Source organism: Theropithecus gelada, chromosome 19 (genome assembly GCF_003255815.1).
Source record: "Theropithecus gelada isolate Dixy chromosome 19, Tgel_1.0, whole genome shotgun sequence".
NCBI classification, from domain to species: domain Eukaryota; kingdom Metazoa; phylum Chordata; class Mammalia; order Primates; family Cercopithecidae; genus Theropithecus; species Theropithecus gelada.
In genome coordinates, this window is record NC_037687.1 from 38,837,355 (window position 1) to 38,859,519 (window position 22,165).

At 51.0% G+C, this 22,165-nt stretch overlaps 2 protein-coding genes across 2 annotated transcripts in view; both read right to left on the reverse strand.

Annotated features, from left to right (window-relative positions):
- Nucleotides 1-1,023: 1,023 nt before the first annotated feature.
- Nucleotides 1,024-13,122, reverse strand: LOC112611968 (cytochrome P450 2S1). Its single transcript, XM_025365921.1, has 8 exons — nt 12,730-13,122; nt 11,467-11,632; nt 8,282-8,431; nt 7,582-7,742; nt 7,316-7,495; nt 3,766-3,907; nt 1,551-1,738; nt 1,024-1,098 (listed from the first exon to the last, which is right to left on the reverse strand). Exons 1-8 carry the CDS (start codon nt 12,904-12,906, stop codon nt 1,024-1,026), a joined length of 1,239 nt encoding a protein of 412 aa, XP_025221706.1. The 5' UTR covers nt 12,907-13,122.
- The window catches only part of LOC112611969 (cytochrome P450 2A13-like), a 54,651-nt gene continuing 45,483 nt past the window's right edge, over nt 12,998-22,165 (reverse strand). Inside the window, 2 exon segments of the mRNA XM_025365922.1 lie at nt 12,998-13,209; nt 13,293-13,378. Of these exon segments, the coding sequence (XP_025221707.1) occupies nt 12,998-13,209; nt 13,293-13,378 (298 nt within the window).

Below are 22,165 nucleotides of genomic sequence, written 5' to 3' on the forward strand. Positions count from 1 at the left end.
TTTTTTTGAGACGGAGTCTCGGTCTGTGGCCCAGGCTGGAGTGCAGAGGCCGGATCTCAGCTCACTGCAAGCTCCGCCTCCTGGGTTTACGCCATTCTCCTGCCTCAGTCTCCCGAGTAGCTGGGACTACAGGTGCCCGCCACCTCGCCCGGCTAGTTTTTTGTATTTTTTTTAGTAGAGATGGGGTTTCACCGTGTTAGCCAGGATGGTCTCGATCTCCTGACCTCGTGATCCGCCCGTCTCGGCCTCCCAAAGTGCTGGGATTACAGGCTTGAGCCACGGCGCCCGGCCTTCTAGAAACTTTTCAAGCTCTCAGTTTCCTTATCTGTAAGATGGGCGTGATAATGGTATAGGGTTGCTTTAAAGATTAAATCAGATAACAGATATGGAAAGCACTCAGAATAACCCCTGGCGCACAGCAGGTCCTCAAACCTGGATACCTGTCATTATCATCATTCAAGTGTTGCTGCCTGGTACACAGGACTGGCTCCCAAGAGCTGAGCTGGTGTTTGTTTTACAAGCATTATCTTACAGCTCCAAGTTGATACTATCATTGTTTCTAATTTAGAGGAGGGATATATTGAGGTTCAGAGGGAGAAGTGATTTGCCCAAGGCCCCATTTACAAAACAGGAGGGGGTAGGCCAGGCGCGGTGGCTCATACTTGTAATCCCAGCACTTTGGGAGGCCGAAGCGGGCGGATCATGAGGTCAGGAGTTTGAGACCAGCCTGACCAACATGGTGAAACCCCGTCTCTACTAAAAATACAAAAATTAGCTGGGTGTAGTGGTGCGCACCTGTAATCGCAGCTACTCAGGAGGCTGAGGCAAGAGAATCGCTTGAACCCGGGAGGCGGAGGTTGCAGTGAGCCGAGATCGTGCCACTGCACTCCAGCCTGGGCAGTAGAGCGAGACTCCATCTCAGGAAAAAAAAGGAAGAAGAAAAAGAAAATAGCAGCAAAGCAGCACTGGATCCTAACAGCCACAGATTTGATTCTGCAGTGAAGGTGGAGGGAGCTGCTTGCACTAAACCGCTGGGGTTTCTGGGGAAACATCGCCCCCTTTTGGTTCTGCATCGGAGCTGCTCTCCAGTGAAGGGCACTGAGATTGAGGGAGAGACACAGAGGAGAGAATGTGTCTGCAGCAGGGGCTGAGGGTCAAGAGGGCTTCCCTTAGTCCTGGACTTGCTCCTCAGTTTTCAAGCTGCTTCTCTGTATGTTACCTCATTCGATTGTCCCAACCACTTTGGAAGGAGATAGAATTAGGAGATCTCTGGGGCAGATGGGGCCCAGAGATAGAGTCAAAGGGCAAGAAAACATAAACCAAAAAGAAACAGAAAGAGTTAAAAGATGCAGAAAGGGAGCGAGTGTCAGAGAAAGAAGCAGGAGAAAGATGCAGTGGGGAATAGAGGAGGAAGACAGAGAGAGAGAGAGAGAGAGAGAGAGAGACAGACTGACTAAGATCAGAGAAAGTCAGGGAGACACTGATAGCAACCAACCCGGGCTCAGGCCCCGAGGCAGAGAGCCATGGGCTGCGGCTGCACGCATACCCACCTGGGGCAGGGTGTAGCCTCGGAAGCGGGTGGTCCGCATGAGGGTGCGGGGGATTCCCATGGGCACCAGCGCCAGCAGCCGCTGCGCTTCATGCAGAACCGCGTCGGTGTAAGGGAGGCGGGTACGGTCCCCTAGGCTTGGTGCCTGGCCAGACCCCATCTCCCGAGTCAGCTCCTCACGTACCCGCTCTGCAAGCAAGAGGAGGGCGGGAGTCAGACAGCAGGTAGGGCCCAGGGATCCTCCTCGCAGAAGCCCATCTGCTTGCATAGCTGTAGTTTGGGGTGAGGCTGACAGGTGGGGAGGAGTAGTCCCCCAGCCCTCACTGAGCCCAAAGACCACACATCTTGTGTGTTGGGTGTTCCATCTATCTTCTCTCTCTCTCATTTTATTTTATTTATTTATTTTTTGAGACCGAGTTTTGCTCTGTTGCCTAGGCTAGAGTGCAATGGCGCGATCTCGGCTCACCACCTCTGCCTCCCGGATTCAAGCGATTCTCCTGCCTCAGCCTCCTGAGTAGCTGGGATTACACGCTCTATCACCCAGTCTGGAGTGCAGTGGCACGATCCCGGCTCACTGCAACTCCGCCTCCTGGGTTCAAGAGATTCTCCTACCTCAGCCTCCCGAGTAGCTGGGACTACAGACGCCTGCCATCATGCCCGGCTCATTTTTGTATTTTTAGTAGAGACAGGGTTTTGCCATGTTGGCCAGGCTGGTCTCAAACTCCTGACCTCAGGTGATCCGTCCGCTTTGGCCTCCCAAAGTGCCAGGATTACAGACGTGAGCCACCGTACCCAGCCTTCTCTTTTTTTTTTTGAGACAGAGTCTTCTCTGTTGCCGAGGCTGGTGCAGCAGTGCAATGATGGCTCACTGTAATAGCCTTCACCTCACCTAATGGGCTCAAGTGATGCTTTCACCTCAGTCTCCTGAGTAGCTATGACCACAGGCACACACCACCACGCCCAGCTAACTTTTCTATCTTTGGTAGAGACAGGACCTCACTATGTTGCCCAGGCTGATCTTGAACTCCTAGCCTCAAGTGATCCTCCCACCTCAGCCTCCCAAAGTGCTGGGATTACAGGCATAAGCCACCATGCCTGGCTCATCTATACTTTCTTAATTCCCATAGCACCCTTGTGAGATAGGTATTGTTATCTATCCCCATTTCCTAGATGAGGAAACTGAGACTCAGAGAACCCAAGTCACTGCCAGAAGTCACAGCTGGTTCCACTCCTGCAACACTACCAGGACCTCAACTCCCATATTCCAGGTCAGCCCATCCCCATGACCCGCAGCAGCTGCCTAACCCTAAAATGCTGGAGTTGGGCTGGGCGCCTTGGCTCATGCCTGTAATCCCAGAACTTTGGGAGGCCGAGATGGGCAGATCACTTGAGGTCAGGAGTTCGGGACCAGCCTGGCCAACATGGGGATACCCTGTCTCTCCTAAACGTACAAAAGTTAGCTGGGTGTGGTGGTGCACGCTTGTAATCCTAGCTACTCGGAGGCTAAGGCAGGAGAATTGCTTGAACCCGGGAGGCTGGAGGTTGCAGTGAGCCGAGATCACACTACTGCATTCCAGCCTGGGCGATACAGGGAGACTCTATCCCCTATAAAAAAATAAAAAATAAAAATAAAAAACCAATTTGACCCTGCCCTTCCCTGCTCAAAGTCATTCCATTGCTCCCCATGGCTCAGCATAAGGCACCTAACGTATCACTAAGGCGACGAGGCCCGCAGACACCTGCGTTGTCTTTCACTATGCCTCATACTGCAGTCAGCAACTCCTGAACCTCTTCTGGCTCCCGGACATCCCAAACGCCATGCCCATTGATGCCTCAAAGATCTAGCTCAGCCTGTCTGCTCGGCCTGCCCACTCTTCCCTCTAAAACTCTCACTTTTTGTTTTTTGAGACAGTGTCTCGCTCTGTCACCCAGGCTGGAGTGCAGTGGTGTGATGTCAGTTCACTGCAACTTCTACCTCCTGGGCTCAAGCAATTCTCATTCGTCAGCCGCCCGAGTAGCTGGGATTACAGGTGCATGCCACCACCTGTATTTTTAGTAGAGATGGGGTTTCACTATGTTACCCAGGCTGGTCTTAAATTCCTGTTCTCAAGTGATCAGCCCGCCTCAGCCTCCCAAAGCTCTGGGATTATAGGCGTGAGCCACCTTGCTCAGCCAAGAACCCTCACTTCTGTTCCCAAGGTGGAAAAGGCTCTTACTTTGGACATGAGGGTATTTCATCAGGAGCAGGAGGGTATAGCCGACCGTGGCGCTGACCGTCATCGTCCCAGCGAACAGCAAATAAATGATTGTCATCAGCATGTTCTTGTTGGTGAATTCTGTGTCTGGGTTTTGTTCCTCCTGAAAGAAACCAGGCAGAGGGGCTGAGAGAACACAGCCTTCGGGAAGTAAATGTCCAGAACAGCCAAGCCTGGGGTCAGCACTACGAGTTTTGTCACGGGGTTTAGGTAAATTTTGGGGAAGGTTGGGAAGTCGACTCTTTTTTTTTTGAGACAGCGTCTTGCTTTTTCGCCCAGGCTGAGTGCAGTGGCACGATCCTGGCTCACTGTAACCTCTGCCTCCTAGGTTCAAGCAATTCTCCCACCTCAGCCTCCCGAGTAGCTGGGATTACAGGTGCGTGCCATCACGCCCGGCTAATTTTTGTATGTTCAGTGGAGACGGGGTTTCTCTATGTTGGCCAGGCTGGTTTTAAACTCCTGACCTCAGGTGATCCACCTGCCTCTGCCTCCCAAAGTGCTGGGATTACAGGTGTGAGATACTGTACCTGGCCGAGAAGTAGACTCTTGATGTTAGTTCTCTCTGGTTGAAATATTTTTTAAAATGAAAGAGAATACTACTAACAAAAACACAGAAAGTTATAAGCATTGATGAAGATGTGAAGACTTTGAAACCCATGTACACCATTGGTGGGAATGTGAAATGATGCAGCTCTGTGGAAAATGGTACAGCAGTTCCTGAAAAAATCAAAAATACGGATGGGAGTGGTGGCTCACATCTGTAATCCTGGCACTCCGGGAGGCTGAGGCAGGTAGTTTGCTGGAGCTCAGGAGTTTGAGATCAGCCTGGGGAACATAAAGAGACCTCATCTCTCCTAAAAATAAAAAAAATCAGCCAGGTGTGGTGGGGCACACCTGTAATTCCAGGTACTCAGGAGGCTGAGGCAGAAGGATTGCCTGAATTCAGGAGATCAGGGCTGCAATGAGCTATGATTGAACCACTGGACTAGAGCCCGGGCAACAGAATGAGACCCTATCTCAGAAAACAAACAAACAAAAATTAGAATTATAGAATTACCATATAATCCAGCAATTTGACTTCTAGGGATATAACCAAAAGAATTGAAAGCAGAGGCTGGGCACGGTGGCTCACGCCTGAAATCCCAGCACTTTGGGAGGCCTAGGCAGGTGGATCACCTGAGGTCAGGAGTTCGAGACCAGCCTGGCCAATATGGTGAAACCCTGTCTCTACAGAAAATACAAAAACAAAATTAGCTGGGTGTGGTGGCGGGCACCCGTAGTCCCAGCTACTTGGGAGACTGAGGCAGGAGAATCACTTGAACCCTGGAGGTGGAGGTTGCAGTCAGCTGAGATCGTGCCACTGCACTGTAGCCTGGACAACAGAGCAAGACTCCATCTCAAAAAAGAAAAAAAAAAAAAGAATTGAAAGCAGGGACTTGAAGAGATACACTCATGTTAATAGCAGTATTATTCACAATTGCCAAGAACTGGAGGCAACCTATGTCCATCAGTGAATGAATGGATACAGAGAATGTGGTATATACACACAGTTGAGTATTACTCAGGCTTAAAAAGGAACGAAATCCTGTCACAAGCTATAACATGGATGAACCTTAAGGACATTATGCTAAATGCAATGAGTCAGTCACAAAAGGACAAATACTGTATGAATCCACTCATATGAGGCACCTAGAATAGTCAAATCTATATAGACAAAGTAGAAAGGTGCCAGGCACAGTGGCTCACGCCTGTAGTCCCAGCACTTTGGGAGGCTGAGGCAGCTTGGTCACTTGAGGCCATGAGTTTGAGATCAGCCTGGCCAACATAGTGAAACCCCGCCTCTACTAAAAATACAAAAATTAGCCAGGCGTGGTGGCGCACGCCTGTAGTCCCAGCTACTGGGGAGCCTGAAGCAGGAGAATCGCTTGAACCCAGGAGGCAGAGGTTGTTGTGAGCCAAGACTGCACCGCTGCACTCCAGTCTGGGTGACAGTGAGATTCTGTCTCAAAAAACAAAAAAAGAAAAAAAAAAAAAGGGTGACTGCCAGGGGTTGGGGAAGAGAGGAACAGGCAGTTGTTTAATGGGTATAGAGTTTCAGCTTCACAACATGAAGAGTTCTGGAGACTGCATAACAATGTGAATGTACTTAACACTACTATACTGCATACCTAAAAATGGTTAAGATGGTAAATGTTATGTATATTTAACTATAGTTAAAACTAAAAAGAAATGCAATAAAAGAGAAAAGAAATGGGGCAATAGAGTTAAGAAAAATTTTTCTTTCTCCACAAACAGGGAGGCTGCATTTAATTAAAGAATGTAGCCCCATTCTTCCAAAGTTCGTACAATTAAAAACTATTTATTTCCTTAGGAGTCCCCTTAATTCTAGTTTTCTTACAGGGCATGGTGGCTTATGCCTATAGTCCCAGCACTTTGGGAGTTCAAGGCGGCAGGAGGATTACATGAGCCCAGGATTTCAAGACCAGCCTGGGTAACATAGTGAGAGTCCGTCTCTACAAAGAAAAAAAAAAAATTGGCCGGGCGCGGTGGCTCAAGCCTGTAATCCCAGCACTTTGGGAGGCCGAGACGGGCGGATCACGAGGTCAGGAGATCGAGACCATCCTGGCTAACACGGTTAAACCCCGTCTCTACTAAAAAATACAAAAATCTAGCCGGGCGAGGTGGCGAGCGCCTGTAGTCCCAGCTACTCGGGAGGCTGAGGCAGGAGAATGGTGTAAACCCGGGAGGCGGAGGTTGCAGTGAGCTGAGATCCAGCCACTGCAGTCCAGCCTGGGTAACAGAGCGAGACTCCGTCTCAAAAAAAAAAAAAAAAAAAAGAAAAAAAAATTTAGCCAGGTGTGGTGGTGCGCACCTGTTGTCCCAGCTACTTAGGAGCCTGAGGCAGCAGGATTGCTTGAGCCCAGGAGTTCAGGGTTGCAGTGAGTTATGATTTTGCAACTGTACTCCAGCCTGGGCCACAGAAAGAGATCCTGTCTCTTTAAAAAAAAAAAAAAAAAGAAAGAAAGAAAGAAAAAGAAATATTGTTCTCATGTAATTAATAAAGTGGATTTTACTAACATAAATTGATATTGCAAGGCTTCCTAATAAATGACCATAATTCACATAAAATTGTGAATTTACATAAAAGCCTGGGGAGGCTGCAGGGGGTGGGATGAAGTGATCCTGGGAATTGATGGTGTGGGACCCTGGGCGTGGGGCCTGAACACAAGGGCCGAGGTGGGAGGGAGAAAGAGGAGAAATGCTGGAGAGACAGAGAGCCCGGCACAAATGCCCAGGTTGGGGGTGGGAGAGGCAGTGAAAGCAACTCCCTGAAAGAGACAGACAGATGTGCAGAGAAGGGACGCACACACACACAGACACTCATACTCACAGACACATGCAGAGAGAGAAAGAGAGAGGGACCCAGTCGAGGTCCCCAGGGACACCTGGCTGGGGACCTACCAGGTTACCACACCCATTCAGAGAGGGGGTCCCTGCACCCTTCCCGCACCTGTGCCATCTTCAACAGGAAGGCATCGACCAGGTCACGTGCGGGACCTGAAGCATCCAAGTTCCCCTGGTGCTGCTGCACCTGCCGGACTGTGAAGGCAGCTAGGGTGCTGATGTGGTGGAGGAGCTGCTTGTGGGGGCCTGGCAGGGGCCACAGGAACCAGGAACACATCTCATAGGTCTGTGGGGAGAAGGACGGCTAGTTCTCATGGGACCTTGGCAGGAACCTCCAGGGAAGGTAGTTGGAAAGGGGTCCCACCCACTCACCTGACCCCCCCGGGAGCTGACTCCCAGCAGGGTACCACCAGCTGCCCGGACCATGGCCTGGAACTCCTTATCCTCATAGGAGAAGCGGAGGCCAAAGAGGAGGGAGCAGACTACGTTGGAGGTGGCCTGGGCCAGCAGCAGGGAGGGATCGAATGGGCGTCCTGGGGGGAATGGGGGCAGGGAGGTAGGCTGTGATGGAGCCAGGCAGAGGGGAGTAGGTTGGGGCTGAACCCAACCAGAGAGAGACAGGGAGGCAGGGAAAGACAGATGGACAGACAGTGCAGGGAGAGAGCTAAACAGGCAAAGAAGGAGACAGACAGATAGGGACAGAGAAACAGACAGGGAGAAAGAAACTGAGTGACCATCACACGGACAAGGAGAGAGAAACAGAGATAGACTTAGGGCCCGAAAAATAGAGGAAAGGAGAGAGAAAGAAAAGAGACAGAGAGAGAGAGATGGAGACCCAGGAAGAATGGGATGATAGCACCAGGGACACACAGAGAGATGTCGTGACAGCCTTGGAGAGACAGTGGGACAGAGACAGAGGGCAGGGGTGAACAGAACCCCCAGGCCAGCCCTAGAGTCCAAGGCTTCCCCTCCCGCCCATTCCAGGACCTGGGTTGGGGCCACCCCCAGCCACAGTAGGAGAGTTTTCCCTTTCACTCGGCTGGAGACCCTGGGGTGACCCCGCCATGCTGACCTTCTGTCCCCTGGAATGCCTCCACCAAACACCGGGCCTCCGCCTGGATCAGCTCCTCGCCTTCTCGCTTCCCCATGCCCAGGTCCCGGAGAGCAAGCATGGTAAACTTCCTCAGCTGCCTCCACCGCTCCCCGTTGGAGAAGAAAACCCCTGCGCAGAAGGCTAGACTCAAAGAGGGACCGGCCCCTCTGCCCATTCCCCCTTCTTTCTTTCTTTTTTTTTTTTTTTTGAGACAGAGTCTCGCTCTGTTGCCCAGGCTGGAGTGCAGTGGCGTGATCTTGTCTCACTGCAACCTCTGCCTCCCGGGTTCAAGCAATTCTCCTGCCTCAGCCTCCTGAGTAGCTGGAACTACAGGTGCATGCCACCATGCCCAACTAATTGTATTTTCAGTGGAGATGGGGTTTCACTGTGTTAGCCAGGATGGTCTCGATCTTCTGACCTCGTGATCTGCCCGCCTCAGCCTCCTAAAGTGTTGGGATTATAGGCGTGAGCCACTGCGACCGGCCGATTCCCCCTTCTTTCTAGCGAGGTTCTCTGAGGGGGGACTCTTCAGGCTCCATCTGAGTCCATTCCAGCCTAGCCCAGGGATGAGGATTTAGTAGGTGTTCAATAAATGCATAATCAAATTGGTTCTCCCATCCTTTGCCCTTGGGTAAGGGAGTACATTCTCCTGAAAAGTAGGTAGCTGGGATGACCCAGGCTCCTTCTGTTTTGTAATTATTATTATTATTGAGACGAGGTCTCGCTCTGTCACCCAGGCTGGAGTGCAATGGCACGATCTCGGCTCATTGCAACCTCTGCCTCCCAGGTTCAAGTGATTCTCCTGCCTCAGTCTCCCAGCTAGCTGGGATTACAGGCATACACCACTACACCCGGCTAATTTTTATATCTTTAGTAGAGATGGGGTTTTGCCATGTTGTCTAGGCTGGTCTTGAACTCCTGACCTGAGGTGATCCATCTGCCTCAGCCTCCCAAAGTACTAGGATGACAGGTGCGAGCACCACACCTGGCCTGTTCTGTAATTAGCCAGGATGAATGAAGAGTTCTTTCTTCCTTTCTTCTTTCCTTGCATCCAACCATCCCATCATTTATGGAGTCCCACTGGGTCCTGGGTCCTGTGCCCCATGTAATTCGGAGGTTGAACACAGAGGGAGGATGGAACTGTATCATTTTCCTCCTTTATCCAAGACACCTGTTCCAGACAGACTCTCCCTGTCCAACGCCAGCCTGTCGTGGCCTCTTGGGCACCTCCCCTTGGGTGTCTCCTGCCCTGGCCCCACTGTGTTCCAAAGTGATCTCAGCATCTCTCCTTTCTCTGTTTCAGCCCACCATCCATTCCCTGGCCAGAGCCCCAGGACTCTCCCAATTACTCCTTCCTTCCCATCCCCTGGCCCCAGCCCTGGTCCATCACCCTGGGCTCCTAGCCTCCATTTTCATCCCCTTCAGGCAGCAACCACAGGATCTTCCCAACGCTGACTACAGCTGTTCCCTGCTTAAAACTGACTGCTCCCAGGAAAAACAAAAGCCCGAACACTCTGGCATGATTCACAGGCCCCGCATGACCAGGGATTTCCCTGGCTTCTCAGCTTTGTTACTTAGCCCACTACGACTGCACTGGTCTCTCACTTCCTCAAAGGGGTCAGGATCCCCTGTCTAGGCCTGTGATCCTGCAGTTCCCTCTGCCTGCGTCACTCTCACCCGCTTCCATCCCATCCTTGGTGAACTAATTCGTTCATCCTTCATGGCCCAGCTCAAATGCTACCTCCTCTGAGAAGCCTTCCCTGATTCCCTCTTTACCCTCGTACAGGTGCCTGTGCCCTGTGTTTGCTCTCAAATCTGTCCCTCTCATTTTAGGATTATATTCCCTCCCTCTATTGTCTTACTGCAGTACAAGCCCGCCTCTCCCACAGTAGGAGAGGACACCACACCTGTCTGAGTCATCTCCGTGTACCTGGTACTCAGTATAGGACCGGGCATAATGATCATTTTTATGTTTGTTTGTGTTTTGTGGAGGCAGGGTCTCACCATGTTGCCCAGGTTTGTCTCAAACACCTAGGCTCAAGTCATCCTCCCAATTCAGCCTCCCAAAGTGCTGGGGTTACAGGCATGAGCCACCATGCCCAGCCTGAAAATTCACCAGTTGAACGAATGAATGCTTCTCTCAAAGTCATGCTTTTGTAGGTGCTGGTCTTTCTGCCTGGAACACCCTCCCCACTCATCTTATGAGTCTCAGCTTTGACAGCCTCTCTTCCAGGAAGACTTTCTGAATCTCCCTCGTCAAACGAGCTGGGTCAGGTACCTCCTCTAAATTCCTACAGTCCTAGGGCTTCCTTCAGCCTGGCCCTCATCCCTCTTGCCCTGACCCCTCCCCATCCCACCCTGACCTTTCCCCCTGTGCTTCCCCGTCTTGGCCCTGATCACTCTGGGCTGGCACCATGTCGTGAGTCTGTTTCCCCACTGGCCTTGGTGCTCTGGGGAAGCAGCACCAGTGCTGTCTTAGTCACTGCTGAGTTCCTGGCAGCACCCAGCATGGGCCTCCTGCTTTCTGTTGTAACACAGAGAACTGCCTCTATCATTGGAGGGCTTACCCACCAATCCTCAGCACCTTGAAAGCGCTCTGGAATCTTTCTGAACCCTCAGGGCTTTACCTGGATCACTGATGGTTATCACTGATACCACAACCTGGTGATTAGTGAATGCTCACTCTGCACAAGGCTCAGTCCTCACTCAATCACTCAGTCCCACATGATGGGCACTGCTTTTTTCTTGTTCGTTTGTTTGAGATGGAGGCTCGCTCTGTTGCCCAGACTGGAGTGCAGTGGCATGATCTTGGCTCACTGCAACCTCTGTCTCCCGGGTTCAAGCAATTCTCCTGCCTCAGCCTCCTGAGTATCTGAGATTACAGGTACATGCCACCATGCCCAGCTCATTTTTATATTTTTAGTAGAGACAGGGTTTCGCCATGTTGGCCAGGCTGGTCTCGAACTCCTGACCTCAAGTGATCCACCCACCTCCGCCTCCCAAAGTGTTGGGATTTCAGGCATAAGCCACTGCCTCCCAGCCGATGGGCACTGTTATCACTCCATTTTACAGATGAGGAAACAGGCATTAAGCCATGTGCAAAGGTCACACACCGGTTAGTGGTGGCAGGCTGTGAGTGGAGGGCCTAGCAGCCCTTGACTTACCATGGCCATCAAAAGTCCGTTCCAGCATCGCTATGGTTCCCCGGCCACTGAACTCTTCAGCCTGACCTCCCAGGGCCTCTCGCACAGCCTCCTGCCCAACCAGGACCACCACGGGCCGCCAGGGTCCCAGGTAGATGGTGAACACCGGTCCGTACTTCTTACTCAGCTGGGCACAGAGAGGAAGACAGAAGAGGATGCTGTGACCTCTTCCAGCCAAGTTGTCTCCATCATGGCCCCTGTCACTGGAGGAGCCACCGAGTTTAGCTTCTACACCCTTTACCAGGAACCTGCCCCCACCCCAGCAGAAATAGCTGAGGCTCAGTTCTCTTTTTGTACTAGGCTCCCGGGCCTCCTCCCTCAGTACGTCCTTCAGTGGCATCCCCCAACTTCCTGTCATTCCCTTGCTTCCTACTGAACCTTAACTTCTGACACTGGGCAATCCAGAAGCAGTTTGGGTCTCCCCTAATTCCTTAGGGCCCCCCTACCCACCAAATATCCAGCCACCCTTTTCAGTCACCGCAAAACCCTCAAATTCTAGAGCAGACACTGCTGAGTATCTGCCCCATCTCTTCCCCCACGACCCCACCCCTTTTTCTATGTCCTTGAAGTCACCCAGAATCCTTTTGAATGGGAAACTTCAGGCCTCTTCCCACTCCCACCCGCTATCCCCTAAGGCTGGGGCTGCCTCTGCCTTCTTTCTTGCTCTCCTACCCTCCCCCCTCCCAGGACCTCCCAGCTGAGCTCCACCCATCCTCCCATCCCGCATTCTGAGCAGACAGATTCCTTCAGCGGGACCCCCTCTCTGAGCCTGCAATCCTCCAGCCTCTTTGCCTCCAACTCCCGCAGGGACGCCTCCCCCTTTTCTTCTTTGTGCCCTCTTCAGCATGCCCCACCTGTATGGCTCCAGCTACCTCTCCCTCTGGGGCAAGCCCAGCCGCATCAGCTTCTCCTTGGCTGGAGGACTCCTGTCTCTCTCAGCCTCGGTCCCTGCCCATCACCTTCCCAGGATTCTGTAGGCAGAGGTCTCTGCCCCTCCTAGCCCTGGTCCCCCACCCCCCGATCCTCTCTCCCGGGCACCTCTCCTGTTCTCAGCCCTGGACAACCTGCTGCAGCCCCCACCCCAGGAAAGCTGCAGCCCCTTTGCCTTGGGACCCCTGCCCCTGCCTCCTCCCTAGGATACCCGAAAACCCCCTCGCCCTGGCAATCGCGTTTCTCTCCCAGGGACTCCCAGCCCTTAGCCAGGACGTCCCCTGGGCCCCTCACCCGCATGAGCCCCGAGTACAGCGCTCCGGGCCGTAGCTGCAGAAGGTTTCCCAGCAGTGGCAGCGGCGTGGGCCCGGGGGGCAGCTGGCCTCGGGCCCGGGTCCCAGACAGCGCCAGCGTCAGCAGCAGGAGCAGCGCCAGCGCCAGCAGCAGCGCCCAGGTGCCGGTCGCCTCCATCTCGGCAGGTCGGCTCCTTCTCCTCTCCCAGGCGCTCCGCGCGGCTGGGCTAGTTAGGGGCGGGAGCCGGGCGTCTCCCTCCCCAGCAAAGTCAGGCGCGGGGCGGGGCAGCTAGCCCAGCCCCCTGCCTGCTGGGCAGGCTTATCTCCCCGCCGCCGGGTTTCTCCCGGACCACCGCCGCCGCCTGATTTCGGGAGCTCATGCTCCAACGGATGTCTCGGAGGTCACCCAGATTTACGCGGGGCTCGGGCGGCGGAGACAGCGCCTTGGGCCCCCGGGTAGGGAGGAAGCAAACAGAAGAACCTGGAAGCCAGAGACTTTGGCCGCCTAGAGGTTGCCACACCCTGCATCTGGCGTTGACCCCGCGCCACCCTCCCCAGCTCTACCTCCCTCATTCATTGTTCGGGAGTGGGTTCGTGTGTGCATGCGTGTATGGGGTGTCTTTGAGCCAATTTTCTCCAGCATCTTACATCTTCACGAACCGAGAGGAAGGACTTGACCTTTAAGGATAAACAATCTGAAGTCCAGGGAGATAAATCGGTTGGTCCCAGGTCAACTCGGCTGAGTGGCAGAGTTAAGATTTCGACTTGAGCGAGTCAGAATGATTGAGTCATTCATTCATTCACTTAGAGGCAGTTTGCAGAGCGGTTAGGACGGTGATGGCTGAAGCCAGACTGCTTGAATTCACAGCCTAACTCCTCTGTGCCTCTGTTAGCCTTGTAAAATGGGGCTAGTTTTCAGGATTAAATAGTACATCTGTGCACACAATTTAAAGCAGACGCAGGTGCACATGTAACAAGCACTAAATAGATGTTAGCTAGTATTTCTGCAACTAATTGTTATTGAGGTCTTACTGTAAACAAGACTTTGTTCTAGACCCGAGGATGCAGCTATGAGCGACAGAGAGAAGGGCTCTGACCTTCCTGAGCTCATATCCACATGCAGATGAAGTCGAGATGAAGACAATTTCAGGAAGTGAGAAGGCCGGCCAGGGGAATGCGCTTCTTGAGAAGGAAGAATGTTAGAGCCATTTGTGCATGAATTATTACAGGTTTGGTTCACTGCTGTATCCCCAGCATGTAGTGCAGTGCCTGACACACAGTAGGCGCTCAATAAATATTTGTTATATCTTCAAAGATTGAATTTAGGAGACAAGATTCATGAAGTCTGCAGGGGACTTCCTTGCAACGTCTTGGAAAAGATTGCATTTTATTTCTATTGCAAATAGAAGCTGTCTGGAGGGGTTTTCAGCGGGCAGTTACTTTGCTTTGCATTTTCATTTCATATATTATAAAAATATTAAAATTTCAAACCTACAGTGAGTACCTGTATACCCATCAGATTCCACCATTTTATTATCCTTTCTTTGTTGCCTATTCTATTTTTGTTTGTTTGTTTTTTGTTTGAGATAGAGTCTCACTCTGTTGCCCAGAGTGGAGTGCAATGGCATGCAATCTCTGCAACCTCTGCCTCCCGGGTTCAAGCAATTCTCCTGCCTCAGCCTCTCAAGTAGCACTGGGATTACAGGCGTGCACCACCACGCCTGGCTATTTTTTGTATTTTTAGTAGACATGGGGTTTTGCCATGTTGACCAGGCTGGTCTCAAACTCCTGACCTCAGGTGATCTTCTCTCCTCAGCCTCCCAAAGTGCTGGGATTACCCGCATGAGTCACTGTGCCCGGCCCATTTTTCATTACATATCTATTAATTTTACCTATCTATTCATTGATGTGTTTTAAGCATTTCTTTTTTTTTTTTTTTTTTTTTTTTTTTTNGGTCTCAAATGCTTGGGCTCAAATGATCTGCTGGCCTCAGCCTCTCAAAGTGTTGGGGTTACAGGCATGAGCCACTGTGCCTAGCCTTTTTACTTTTTTTTTTTTTTTTTTTTTTTTTTTTTTTTTTGAGACAGAGTCTCACGCTGTCGCCCAGACTGGAGTGCAGTGGCGCGATCTCGGCTCACTGCAAGCTCCGCCTCCTGGGTTCACGCCATTCTCCTGCCTCAGCCTCCTGAGTAGCTGGGACTACAGGCGCCCGCCACCGCGCCCGGCTAATTTTTTGTATTTTTAGTAGAGACGGGGTTTCACTGTGGTCTCGATCTCCTGACCTTGTGATCCGCCCGCCTCGGCCTCCCAAAGTGCTGGGATTACAGGCGTGAGCCACCGCGCCCGGCGTCCGTGTTTTAAGCATTTCAAAGTCAGTTGCAGACACCAGGACACTTCACTCCCAAATACATCAGCATGGATATCAGTAGCTAGAGCTCAGTATTTGTTTGCAGATACTTTTTGTTCCTCAAGGTATCCTATATACAATGAAATGCATACCTCTTTTTTTTTTTTTGAGACGGAGTCTCGCTCTGTCACCCAGGCTGGAGTGCAGTGGCCGGATCTCAGCTCACTGCAAGCTCCGCCTCCCGGGTTTATGCCATTCTCCTGCCTCAGCCTCCCGAGTAGCTGGGACTACAGGTGCCCGCCACCTCGCCCGGCTAGTTTTCTGTCTTTTTTTAGTAGAGACGGGGTTTCACCGTGTTAGCCAGGATGGTCTCGATCTCCTGACCTCGTGATCCGCCCGTCTCGGCCTCCCAAAGTGCTGGGATTACAGGCTTGAGCCACCGCGCCCGGCCGAAATGCATACCTCTTAAGTGTATAATTAGATGAGCTTTGACATGCATATGCTGGAGTTTTAAAATATTAGACTCTTAGAATTTTCACAATTTTTTTTTTTTTTTTTTTTTTTTTGAGACAGGGACTCGCTATGTTGCCCAGGCTAGAGTGCAGTGGCATGATCTTGGCTCACTGCAACCTCTACCTCCCGGGTTCATGTGATTCTCTTGCCTCAGCCTCCTGAGTAGCTGGGATTACAAGCACCCGCCACCACTCCCAGCTACCTTTTGTATTTTTAGTAGAGTTGGGGTTTCACCATGTTGGCCAGGCTGGTCTCGAACTCCTGACCTCGGGCGATTTACCCGCCTCGGCCTCCCACAGTGCTGGGATTACAGGCATGAGCCACTGCGCCCGGACTTCAATCTTGCAATTTTTATTCTAGTCCAGAGCCCTTTCCCTCAAGAGCATAGCAGAATGCTCCCTGGAGTCTAGGGAATCCTTGACTGTGGTCTTCTCTAGCATTGATTCTATCCTCTGACACCCAGGGGTGCCCCGAAGCCGAAGGAGGAGGGGTGGGGAGGCTCATATGCTCTTGCCATGAAGTAAATGCCAGTTCTCAGTTCCTCCTTTGCCTTGTTCTGAAAGGTTTCTAGGATGTCCCAAATCCAACCTTGAGCCTGTCTGCTCACTCTGTTCTACCCCTGGGAGAACTAACAGACATCTCAAACTTCATGGATCCAGAAGAATTCCCGATTCCCCCACCTCCTGCAAAATGGGCTCTACCAGCTTCCCACCCCCTCTGGGAATACTTTCTCTCATCTCCTTCCTTACCTCTGTAAAAGGTATCATCATCTTTTCACTTGCTGATGACAGCAAAATATAGGAGGAGAGGCTGGGCACGGTGGCTCATGTCTGTAATCCCAGCACTTTGGGAGGCCGAGGTGGGCAGATCACCTGAGGTCAGGAGTTCGAGACCAGCCTGGCTAACATGGTGAAACCCCGCCTCTACTAAAAATACAAAATTAGCCAGGTGTGGTGGCGCATGCCTGAAATCCCAGCTACCCGGGAGGCTGAGGCAGGGAGAATCGCTTGAACCTGGGAGGCGGAGGTTGCAGTGAGCCGAGATCGCACCATTGCACTCCAGCTTGGGCGACAAGAGCAAAACTCCATCTCAAAATAAAAAAAAAAGGAGGAGGGGAAAAAATTAGTTTCATTAGACAACACATCCTTTTGGGTTATCAGATTCTGGTGTTGTTCATTGTTTTTACAGCCATCTTTTCCCCTGTTGCAATAGTCTTTTTGCATAATGTCTCCACTCACCTGAGACCACATCTGTTTTTATTCATTTGTTAACCTTGATTTCTCTCTTTGACTTTAAACCCAATTTGTCAGCAAATCCTGCTGGCTCTACCTCCAAATATATTCCAAATGTATCCATTTCCTCCTTTCCCTACCACCCTGATCTAACTGACACCAGCCCTGATCCAAGGTACTGTCATTGCTTGCCAGGATTTTGCAGTAGCCTCCCCACTGAGCTACCTGCTTCCTCTCTCCTTCTCCCACTCCTCCACAATTCATTCACTGGATGCCAGCCAGAAAGATCTTTTTAAATGCAAGGAGAAAACTAATGTACGGTGGGAGGGAGGAGGGATCAGTACGGACTCCAGGGAGCATTCTCATTTTGTTCTTGAGAGAAAGGTCTCCAGCCTAGAATAAAAATAGCAAGAATGTTGACCAGGCACAGTGGCCAAGGCAGGTGGATCGCCTGAGGTCAGGAGTTTGAGACCAGCCTAATAAGCATGGTGAAATCCTATCTCTACTGAAAACACAAAAATTAACTGGCCGGGCGCAGTGGCTCATGCCTGCTCTCAATCCCAGCTCTTTGGGAGGCCGAGGTGGGTGGATCGCGAGGTCAGGAGTTCAAGACCAGCCTGGCCAAGATGGTGAAACCTCGTCTCTACTAAAAATACAAAAATTAGCCAGGCATGGTGGTGGGCGTTTGTAATCCCAGCCAGTCGGGAGGCTGTGGCAGAGAATTGCTTGCTTGAACCCGCAAGGAGGAGGTTGCAGTGAGCCAAGATCTCCCCACTGCACTCCAGCCTGGGCGACAGAACGAGACTCCATCTCAAAAAAAAAAAAAAAAAAAAAAAAATTAACTGGGTGTGGTGGATGGTGGTGCACTCCTGTAGCCCAGCCACTCGGTTGGCTGAGGCAGGAGAATTACTTGAACCCAGGAGCTGGAGGTTGTAGTGACCCAAGATTGTGCCACTGTACTCCAGCCAGGGCAATAAAGTGAGACTCAGAGTCATATATATGTATATATATGCATATATATATATGATTCTTTATAGTCCTGCTATATAGCAGGACTATAAAGATTCCAAGTCTAATGTTTAAAGATGATGATGATTGCAACATCCTATAGATAAGAAAACTTAAAAGTTCTCGTGGGGTGCAGTGGTTCATGCCTGGAATCCTGGCACTTTGGGAGGCTGAGGCGGGCGGATCACGACGTCAGGAGTTTGAGAGCAGCCTGAATATGGTGAAACCCCTTCTCTACCGAAAATACAAAAATTAGTCAGGCGATGCACCTGTAATCCCAGCTACTCAGGAGGCTGAGGCAGGAAAATCACTTGAACCCAGGAGGTGGAGGTTGCAGTGAACTGAGATCATGCCATTGCACTCCAGCCTGGGTGACAGGGTGAGACGCTATCTCAAAAAAGGCAGGATTGCTTGAGCCCAGGAGTTCAATATAGTGGGAAATATAGTGAGACCCCATCTCTCCAAAAAGAAAAATTATTCGGGCATGGTCGCACATGCCTGTAGTCCCAGCTACTCAGGAGGCAGCAGTGAGAGAATCACTTGAGTCCAGGAGGTCGAGGCTGCAGTGAGCTGTGATGGCACCACTGCACCCCAACCTGGACAACACAGTGAGACCCTGTCTCTCAATAAAATAAAATAATAAAGATTTCAGGCTGGGTGTGGTGGCTCACACCTGTAATTCTAGCACTTTGGGAGGCTGAGGTGGGCGGATTACCTGGGGTCAGGAGTTCAAGATCAGCCCGGCCAACATGGTGAAACCCCATCTCTACTAAAAAAGTACAAAAGGTTAGCTGGGTGCAGTGGCACATGCCTGCAATCCCATAATCCCAGCTACTATAGAGGCTGAGGCAGGAGAATCTCTTGAACCCAGGAGGCAGAGGGTGCAGTGAGCCGAGATCACGCCATTGCACTCCAGCATGGGCTACAGAGTGAGACTTCATCTCAAAAAAAAAAAAAAAAAAAAAAAGAGTCCAGAACAAGACTTTCCACTATCGTGGTAATAAAATTCGAGCCCCTCATGGTGACCTACAAGGCCCTTCAGCATCTGTCCATTGGTTGCTGAATTTGACATCATCTTGGCCCACTGTCTTCTCTGCTTATAATACATCACTTGTTTCTGTTTCTCCGATGTCTAGCCAGCCTCAGGGCCTTTGCACTTGTCCTCTGTCTGAAGTGCTTGTCCTGGAAATTGAGGTTGGCTCATTCTGATCCCTTCTCAAAGATCAGCCCCCTTCCAGCAGAGACCCTCCCAGACCACACGAGCTGAATTAGCTTAACTCCCTTCCCCATCCCAGGCCCTGCTTTTTTATTAGAGTACTGTATACATATTAAATTAGTTAACATTTTAAACACTTAATAGTGCCTAGCTTATATTAAACTTTTCTTTAGAGGCAGGGTCTCATGTTGTCCACGCTGGTCTCAAACTCCTGGGCTCAAGCAATCCACCCATCTCGGCCTCCCAAAATGCTGGGATTATAGGCTTAAGTCACTGCGTCCAGCCTATAGTACGCTTTAAATTGTTGGTTAAATATATAAAACGTTTTCTTTTTTCCTTTTTTTCTGTTTTTGAGATGCAAAACACCGGCACCTGTAGTCCCAGCTACTCGGGAGACTGAGGCAGGAGAATTGCTTGAACCCAGGAGGCAGAGATTGCAGTGAGCCAAGATCACACCACCGCACTCCAGCCTGGGCGACAGAGTGAGACTCTGTCTCAAAAAAAAAAAAAAAGAAAAGAAAAGAAAAGAAAAAATGGTTCATTCATATCCATACAGCTGGCTCTGGATTGCTAATTTTAACGCCTGGGAGGTGTTTCAGAGAAGGCTTTGGCACAACATCTCCATCCATTTAATCTCCCATCTGATCAGATCTCTAGGTCGTTTCTGATCTTTTCCTCTTAGAATCAGTTCTGCATCTGTCTCTGGGTTGAGAATTCCCTCATTTCAAACACCTGAGTCATGGGGTTCTGTTTTCTTCTGCCTCTAGCATTTGGCTTTGATCTGCCGGCTTCTGCCCTCCGTACATTCTATTCTGGCTCTTTCCCCTCCCATCTAGGCCCCACCCATTCTCCTCTCAGAGCCCCAGGCCTCCACGTTCAGTTCCCCTCCACCCTCTTCTCTGCAGCCAGAGGATCTTGAAACAGCGGGCATCTGCTGTTATTATTATTTGTTATATTATTTGTCTGAGCTGGTTTCCTCTCCTAGCCCAAAGTGGGGTGAGTGCAGGGACAGGGCTTGTCTGCCTTCCCTAGGCCTGCCATGAGATGAGGAAGACACAGTCATTAAATGGGATGAAAATGTACCTGTCTCAACAACTGGCTTCTTGCTCATAGGTGGACAGCGATCTTGGCTGATGAAAATATGTGGATTGGCAGGTTAGTGGAGACAGGGGGAGTGGAAGAGGGGTGGTGGGTAGGTAGTGGGATAGGCAGGAACTGGAGTTTAACAGTTTAGCAGGAACATGTTTGGGGGATGGAATGGAGAGGAGCGTGGATGCCGTGGATGCCGAAGCTTGAGGTCTGGGGGCTGGAAGCTCTGTTCTGGAAACACAGGGGAACCAGAGTTACTGGAATTCAACTCATTTCCCTGTTCACACCACTGCCTTTTTCTTTTCTTTTCTTTTCTTTTTTTTTTTCGGAGAAAAAAATCTTGCTCTGTCGCCCAGGCTGGAGTGCAGTGGTGCAATTTCAGCTCTCTGTAACCTCCACCTCCTGGGTTCAAGTGATTCTCCTACCTCAGCCTCCCGAGTAGCTGCGATTACAGGCACGCACCACCACACCCAGCTAATTTTTGTATTTTTAGTAGAGACAGGGTTTCACCATGTTGGCCAAGCTGGTCTCAAACTCCTGACCTCAGGTGATCCATTCGCCACGGCCTCCCAAAGTGCTGGGATTTCAGGCATGAGCCGCCGCTCCTGGCCTCAAAGCAGACCAATTTAACCAGCGTTCCACCGATGTCCATGCCGAACCATGGGAATGGCAGCCTGTTCTTTCTCCTGGAGTCCATCCTCCTCTGCAGCCGGATTTCTTGGCCGGAGAGTCGTGCTGAGGGAGCACCCCACTGTGTCTATTATGTAACTTTAGCCAAGTTGTCCAACCTCGGTTTTCCTCATCTGTAAATGAGGCTTATAACTGTACCTAGTCCTCCTCTGAGCGCGATAGTGACATATCATCTTCATCTTCAGATGAGGAAACTGAGGCTCAAGGACCCTAGGTCACCTGCCCAGAGTCACACAGCCCCTAAGTGTCTATGGCTCTGGGATGCTCCTTCTCTCCTTCTCCCACTACTCTCTTCGTCTGGGGGCATTTTTTTTTGCTCCACTCCTACCCCCCAACATGCCCAGAACGGAGTGGTCCCTCTGGGCTGTGATGATGAAGAAATGAAAGAGTGCACTCTTCTCTGACGCCCACCTTTCCATATCTCGGTGGGACCGAAACCACTCCCACGCTGTCATCTGCCTCCACCCTGTACCGCCCTGACTTTCTGTACTAGGCACACACACACCTCAGCCTACAAGTCACCCCTTTGGGTTTTTGGAGAATGGGGCAGGGGAGAGGAGGAGGATAGTCCAGAGACAGACTGAAAACCCTGGAGGTGAGGGGTGTGCGGAGAACGAGAGAGAGACGGACAATAAACCTTTCTCTCCTTCCCCTCCTCCTCCTCCTCTCCTCCGTGGGTTCCAGTCTTAGGCTGGCTTGATTTGTGACCTTGGGCCTTTGACTGAACTTCTCATCAGCAGGTCAGGGATGACATGTGAGTACAGCCCTCGGAGGCTTATGGGAATCATAGGATGAATACCTGTGCAGCATTTAGGGAAATCCTGGCACGTAGCCAACCTGTGCCGGCTGACGTTCACTGCCCTCCTGTTCTCCATGCTTTTTCTGTGCCAGGTGTGGCACCGAAATCTTACAACAGCCTGGAAGTCAGCACCTTTATGATCTCCACTTTATTATGCTTTTCATAGGAATTCAGTTACGTAAGTAATAGACGATTATGGGTCGATTACAAACTTCAGCTGGGTGCAGTGGCTCAGGCCTTTGGGAGGTCAAGGTGGGAGGATCGCTTGAGTTCAGGAGTTCAAGACCAGCCTGGGCAACATAGCGAGGCCCCCATATCTATAAAAAATTTAAAAATTAGCTGGGTGTGGTGGCAGACGCCTGAAGTTCCACCTGCTTGGGAGGCTGAGGCGGGAGGATCACTCAAGTTCAAGGCTGCAGTGAGCTATGATTGCGCCATGGCCCTCCAGCCTGGGCAACAGAGCAAGACCTTGTCTCCAAAAAAGAAAAGAGAAAAATAAAATTTCAAAGACTACAGAAAAAGAATTCCCTTTCTCCCTTCAAC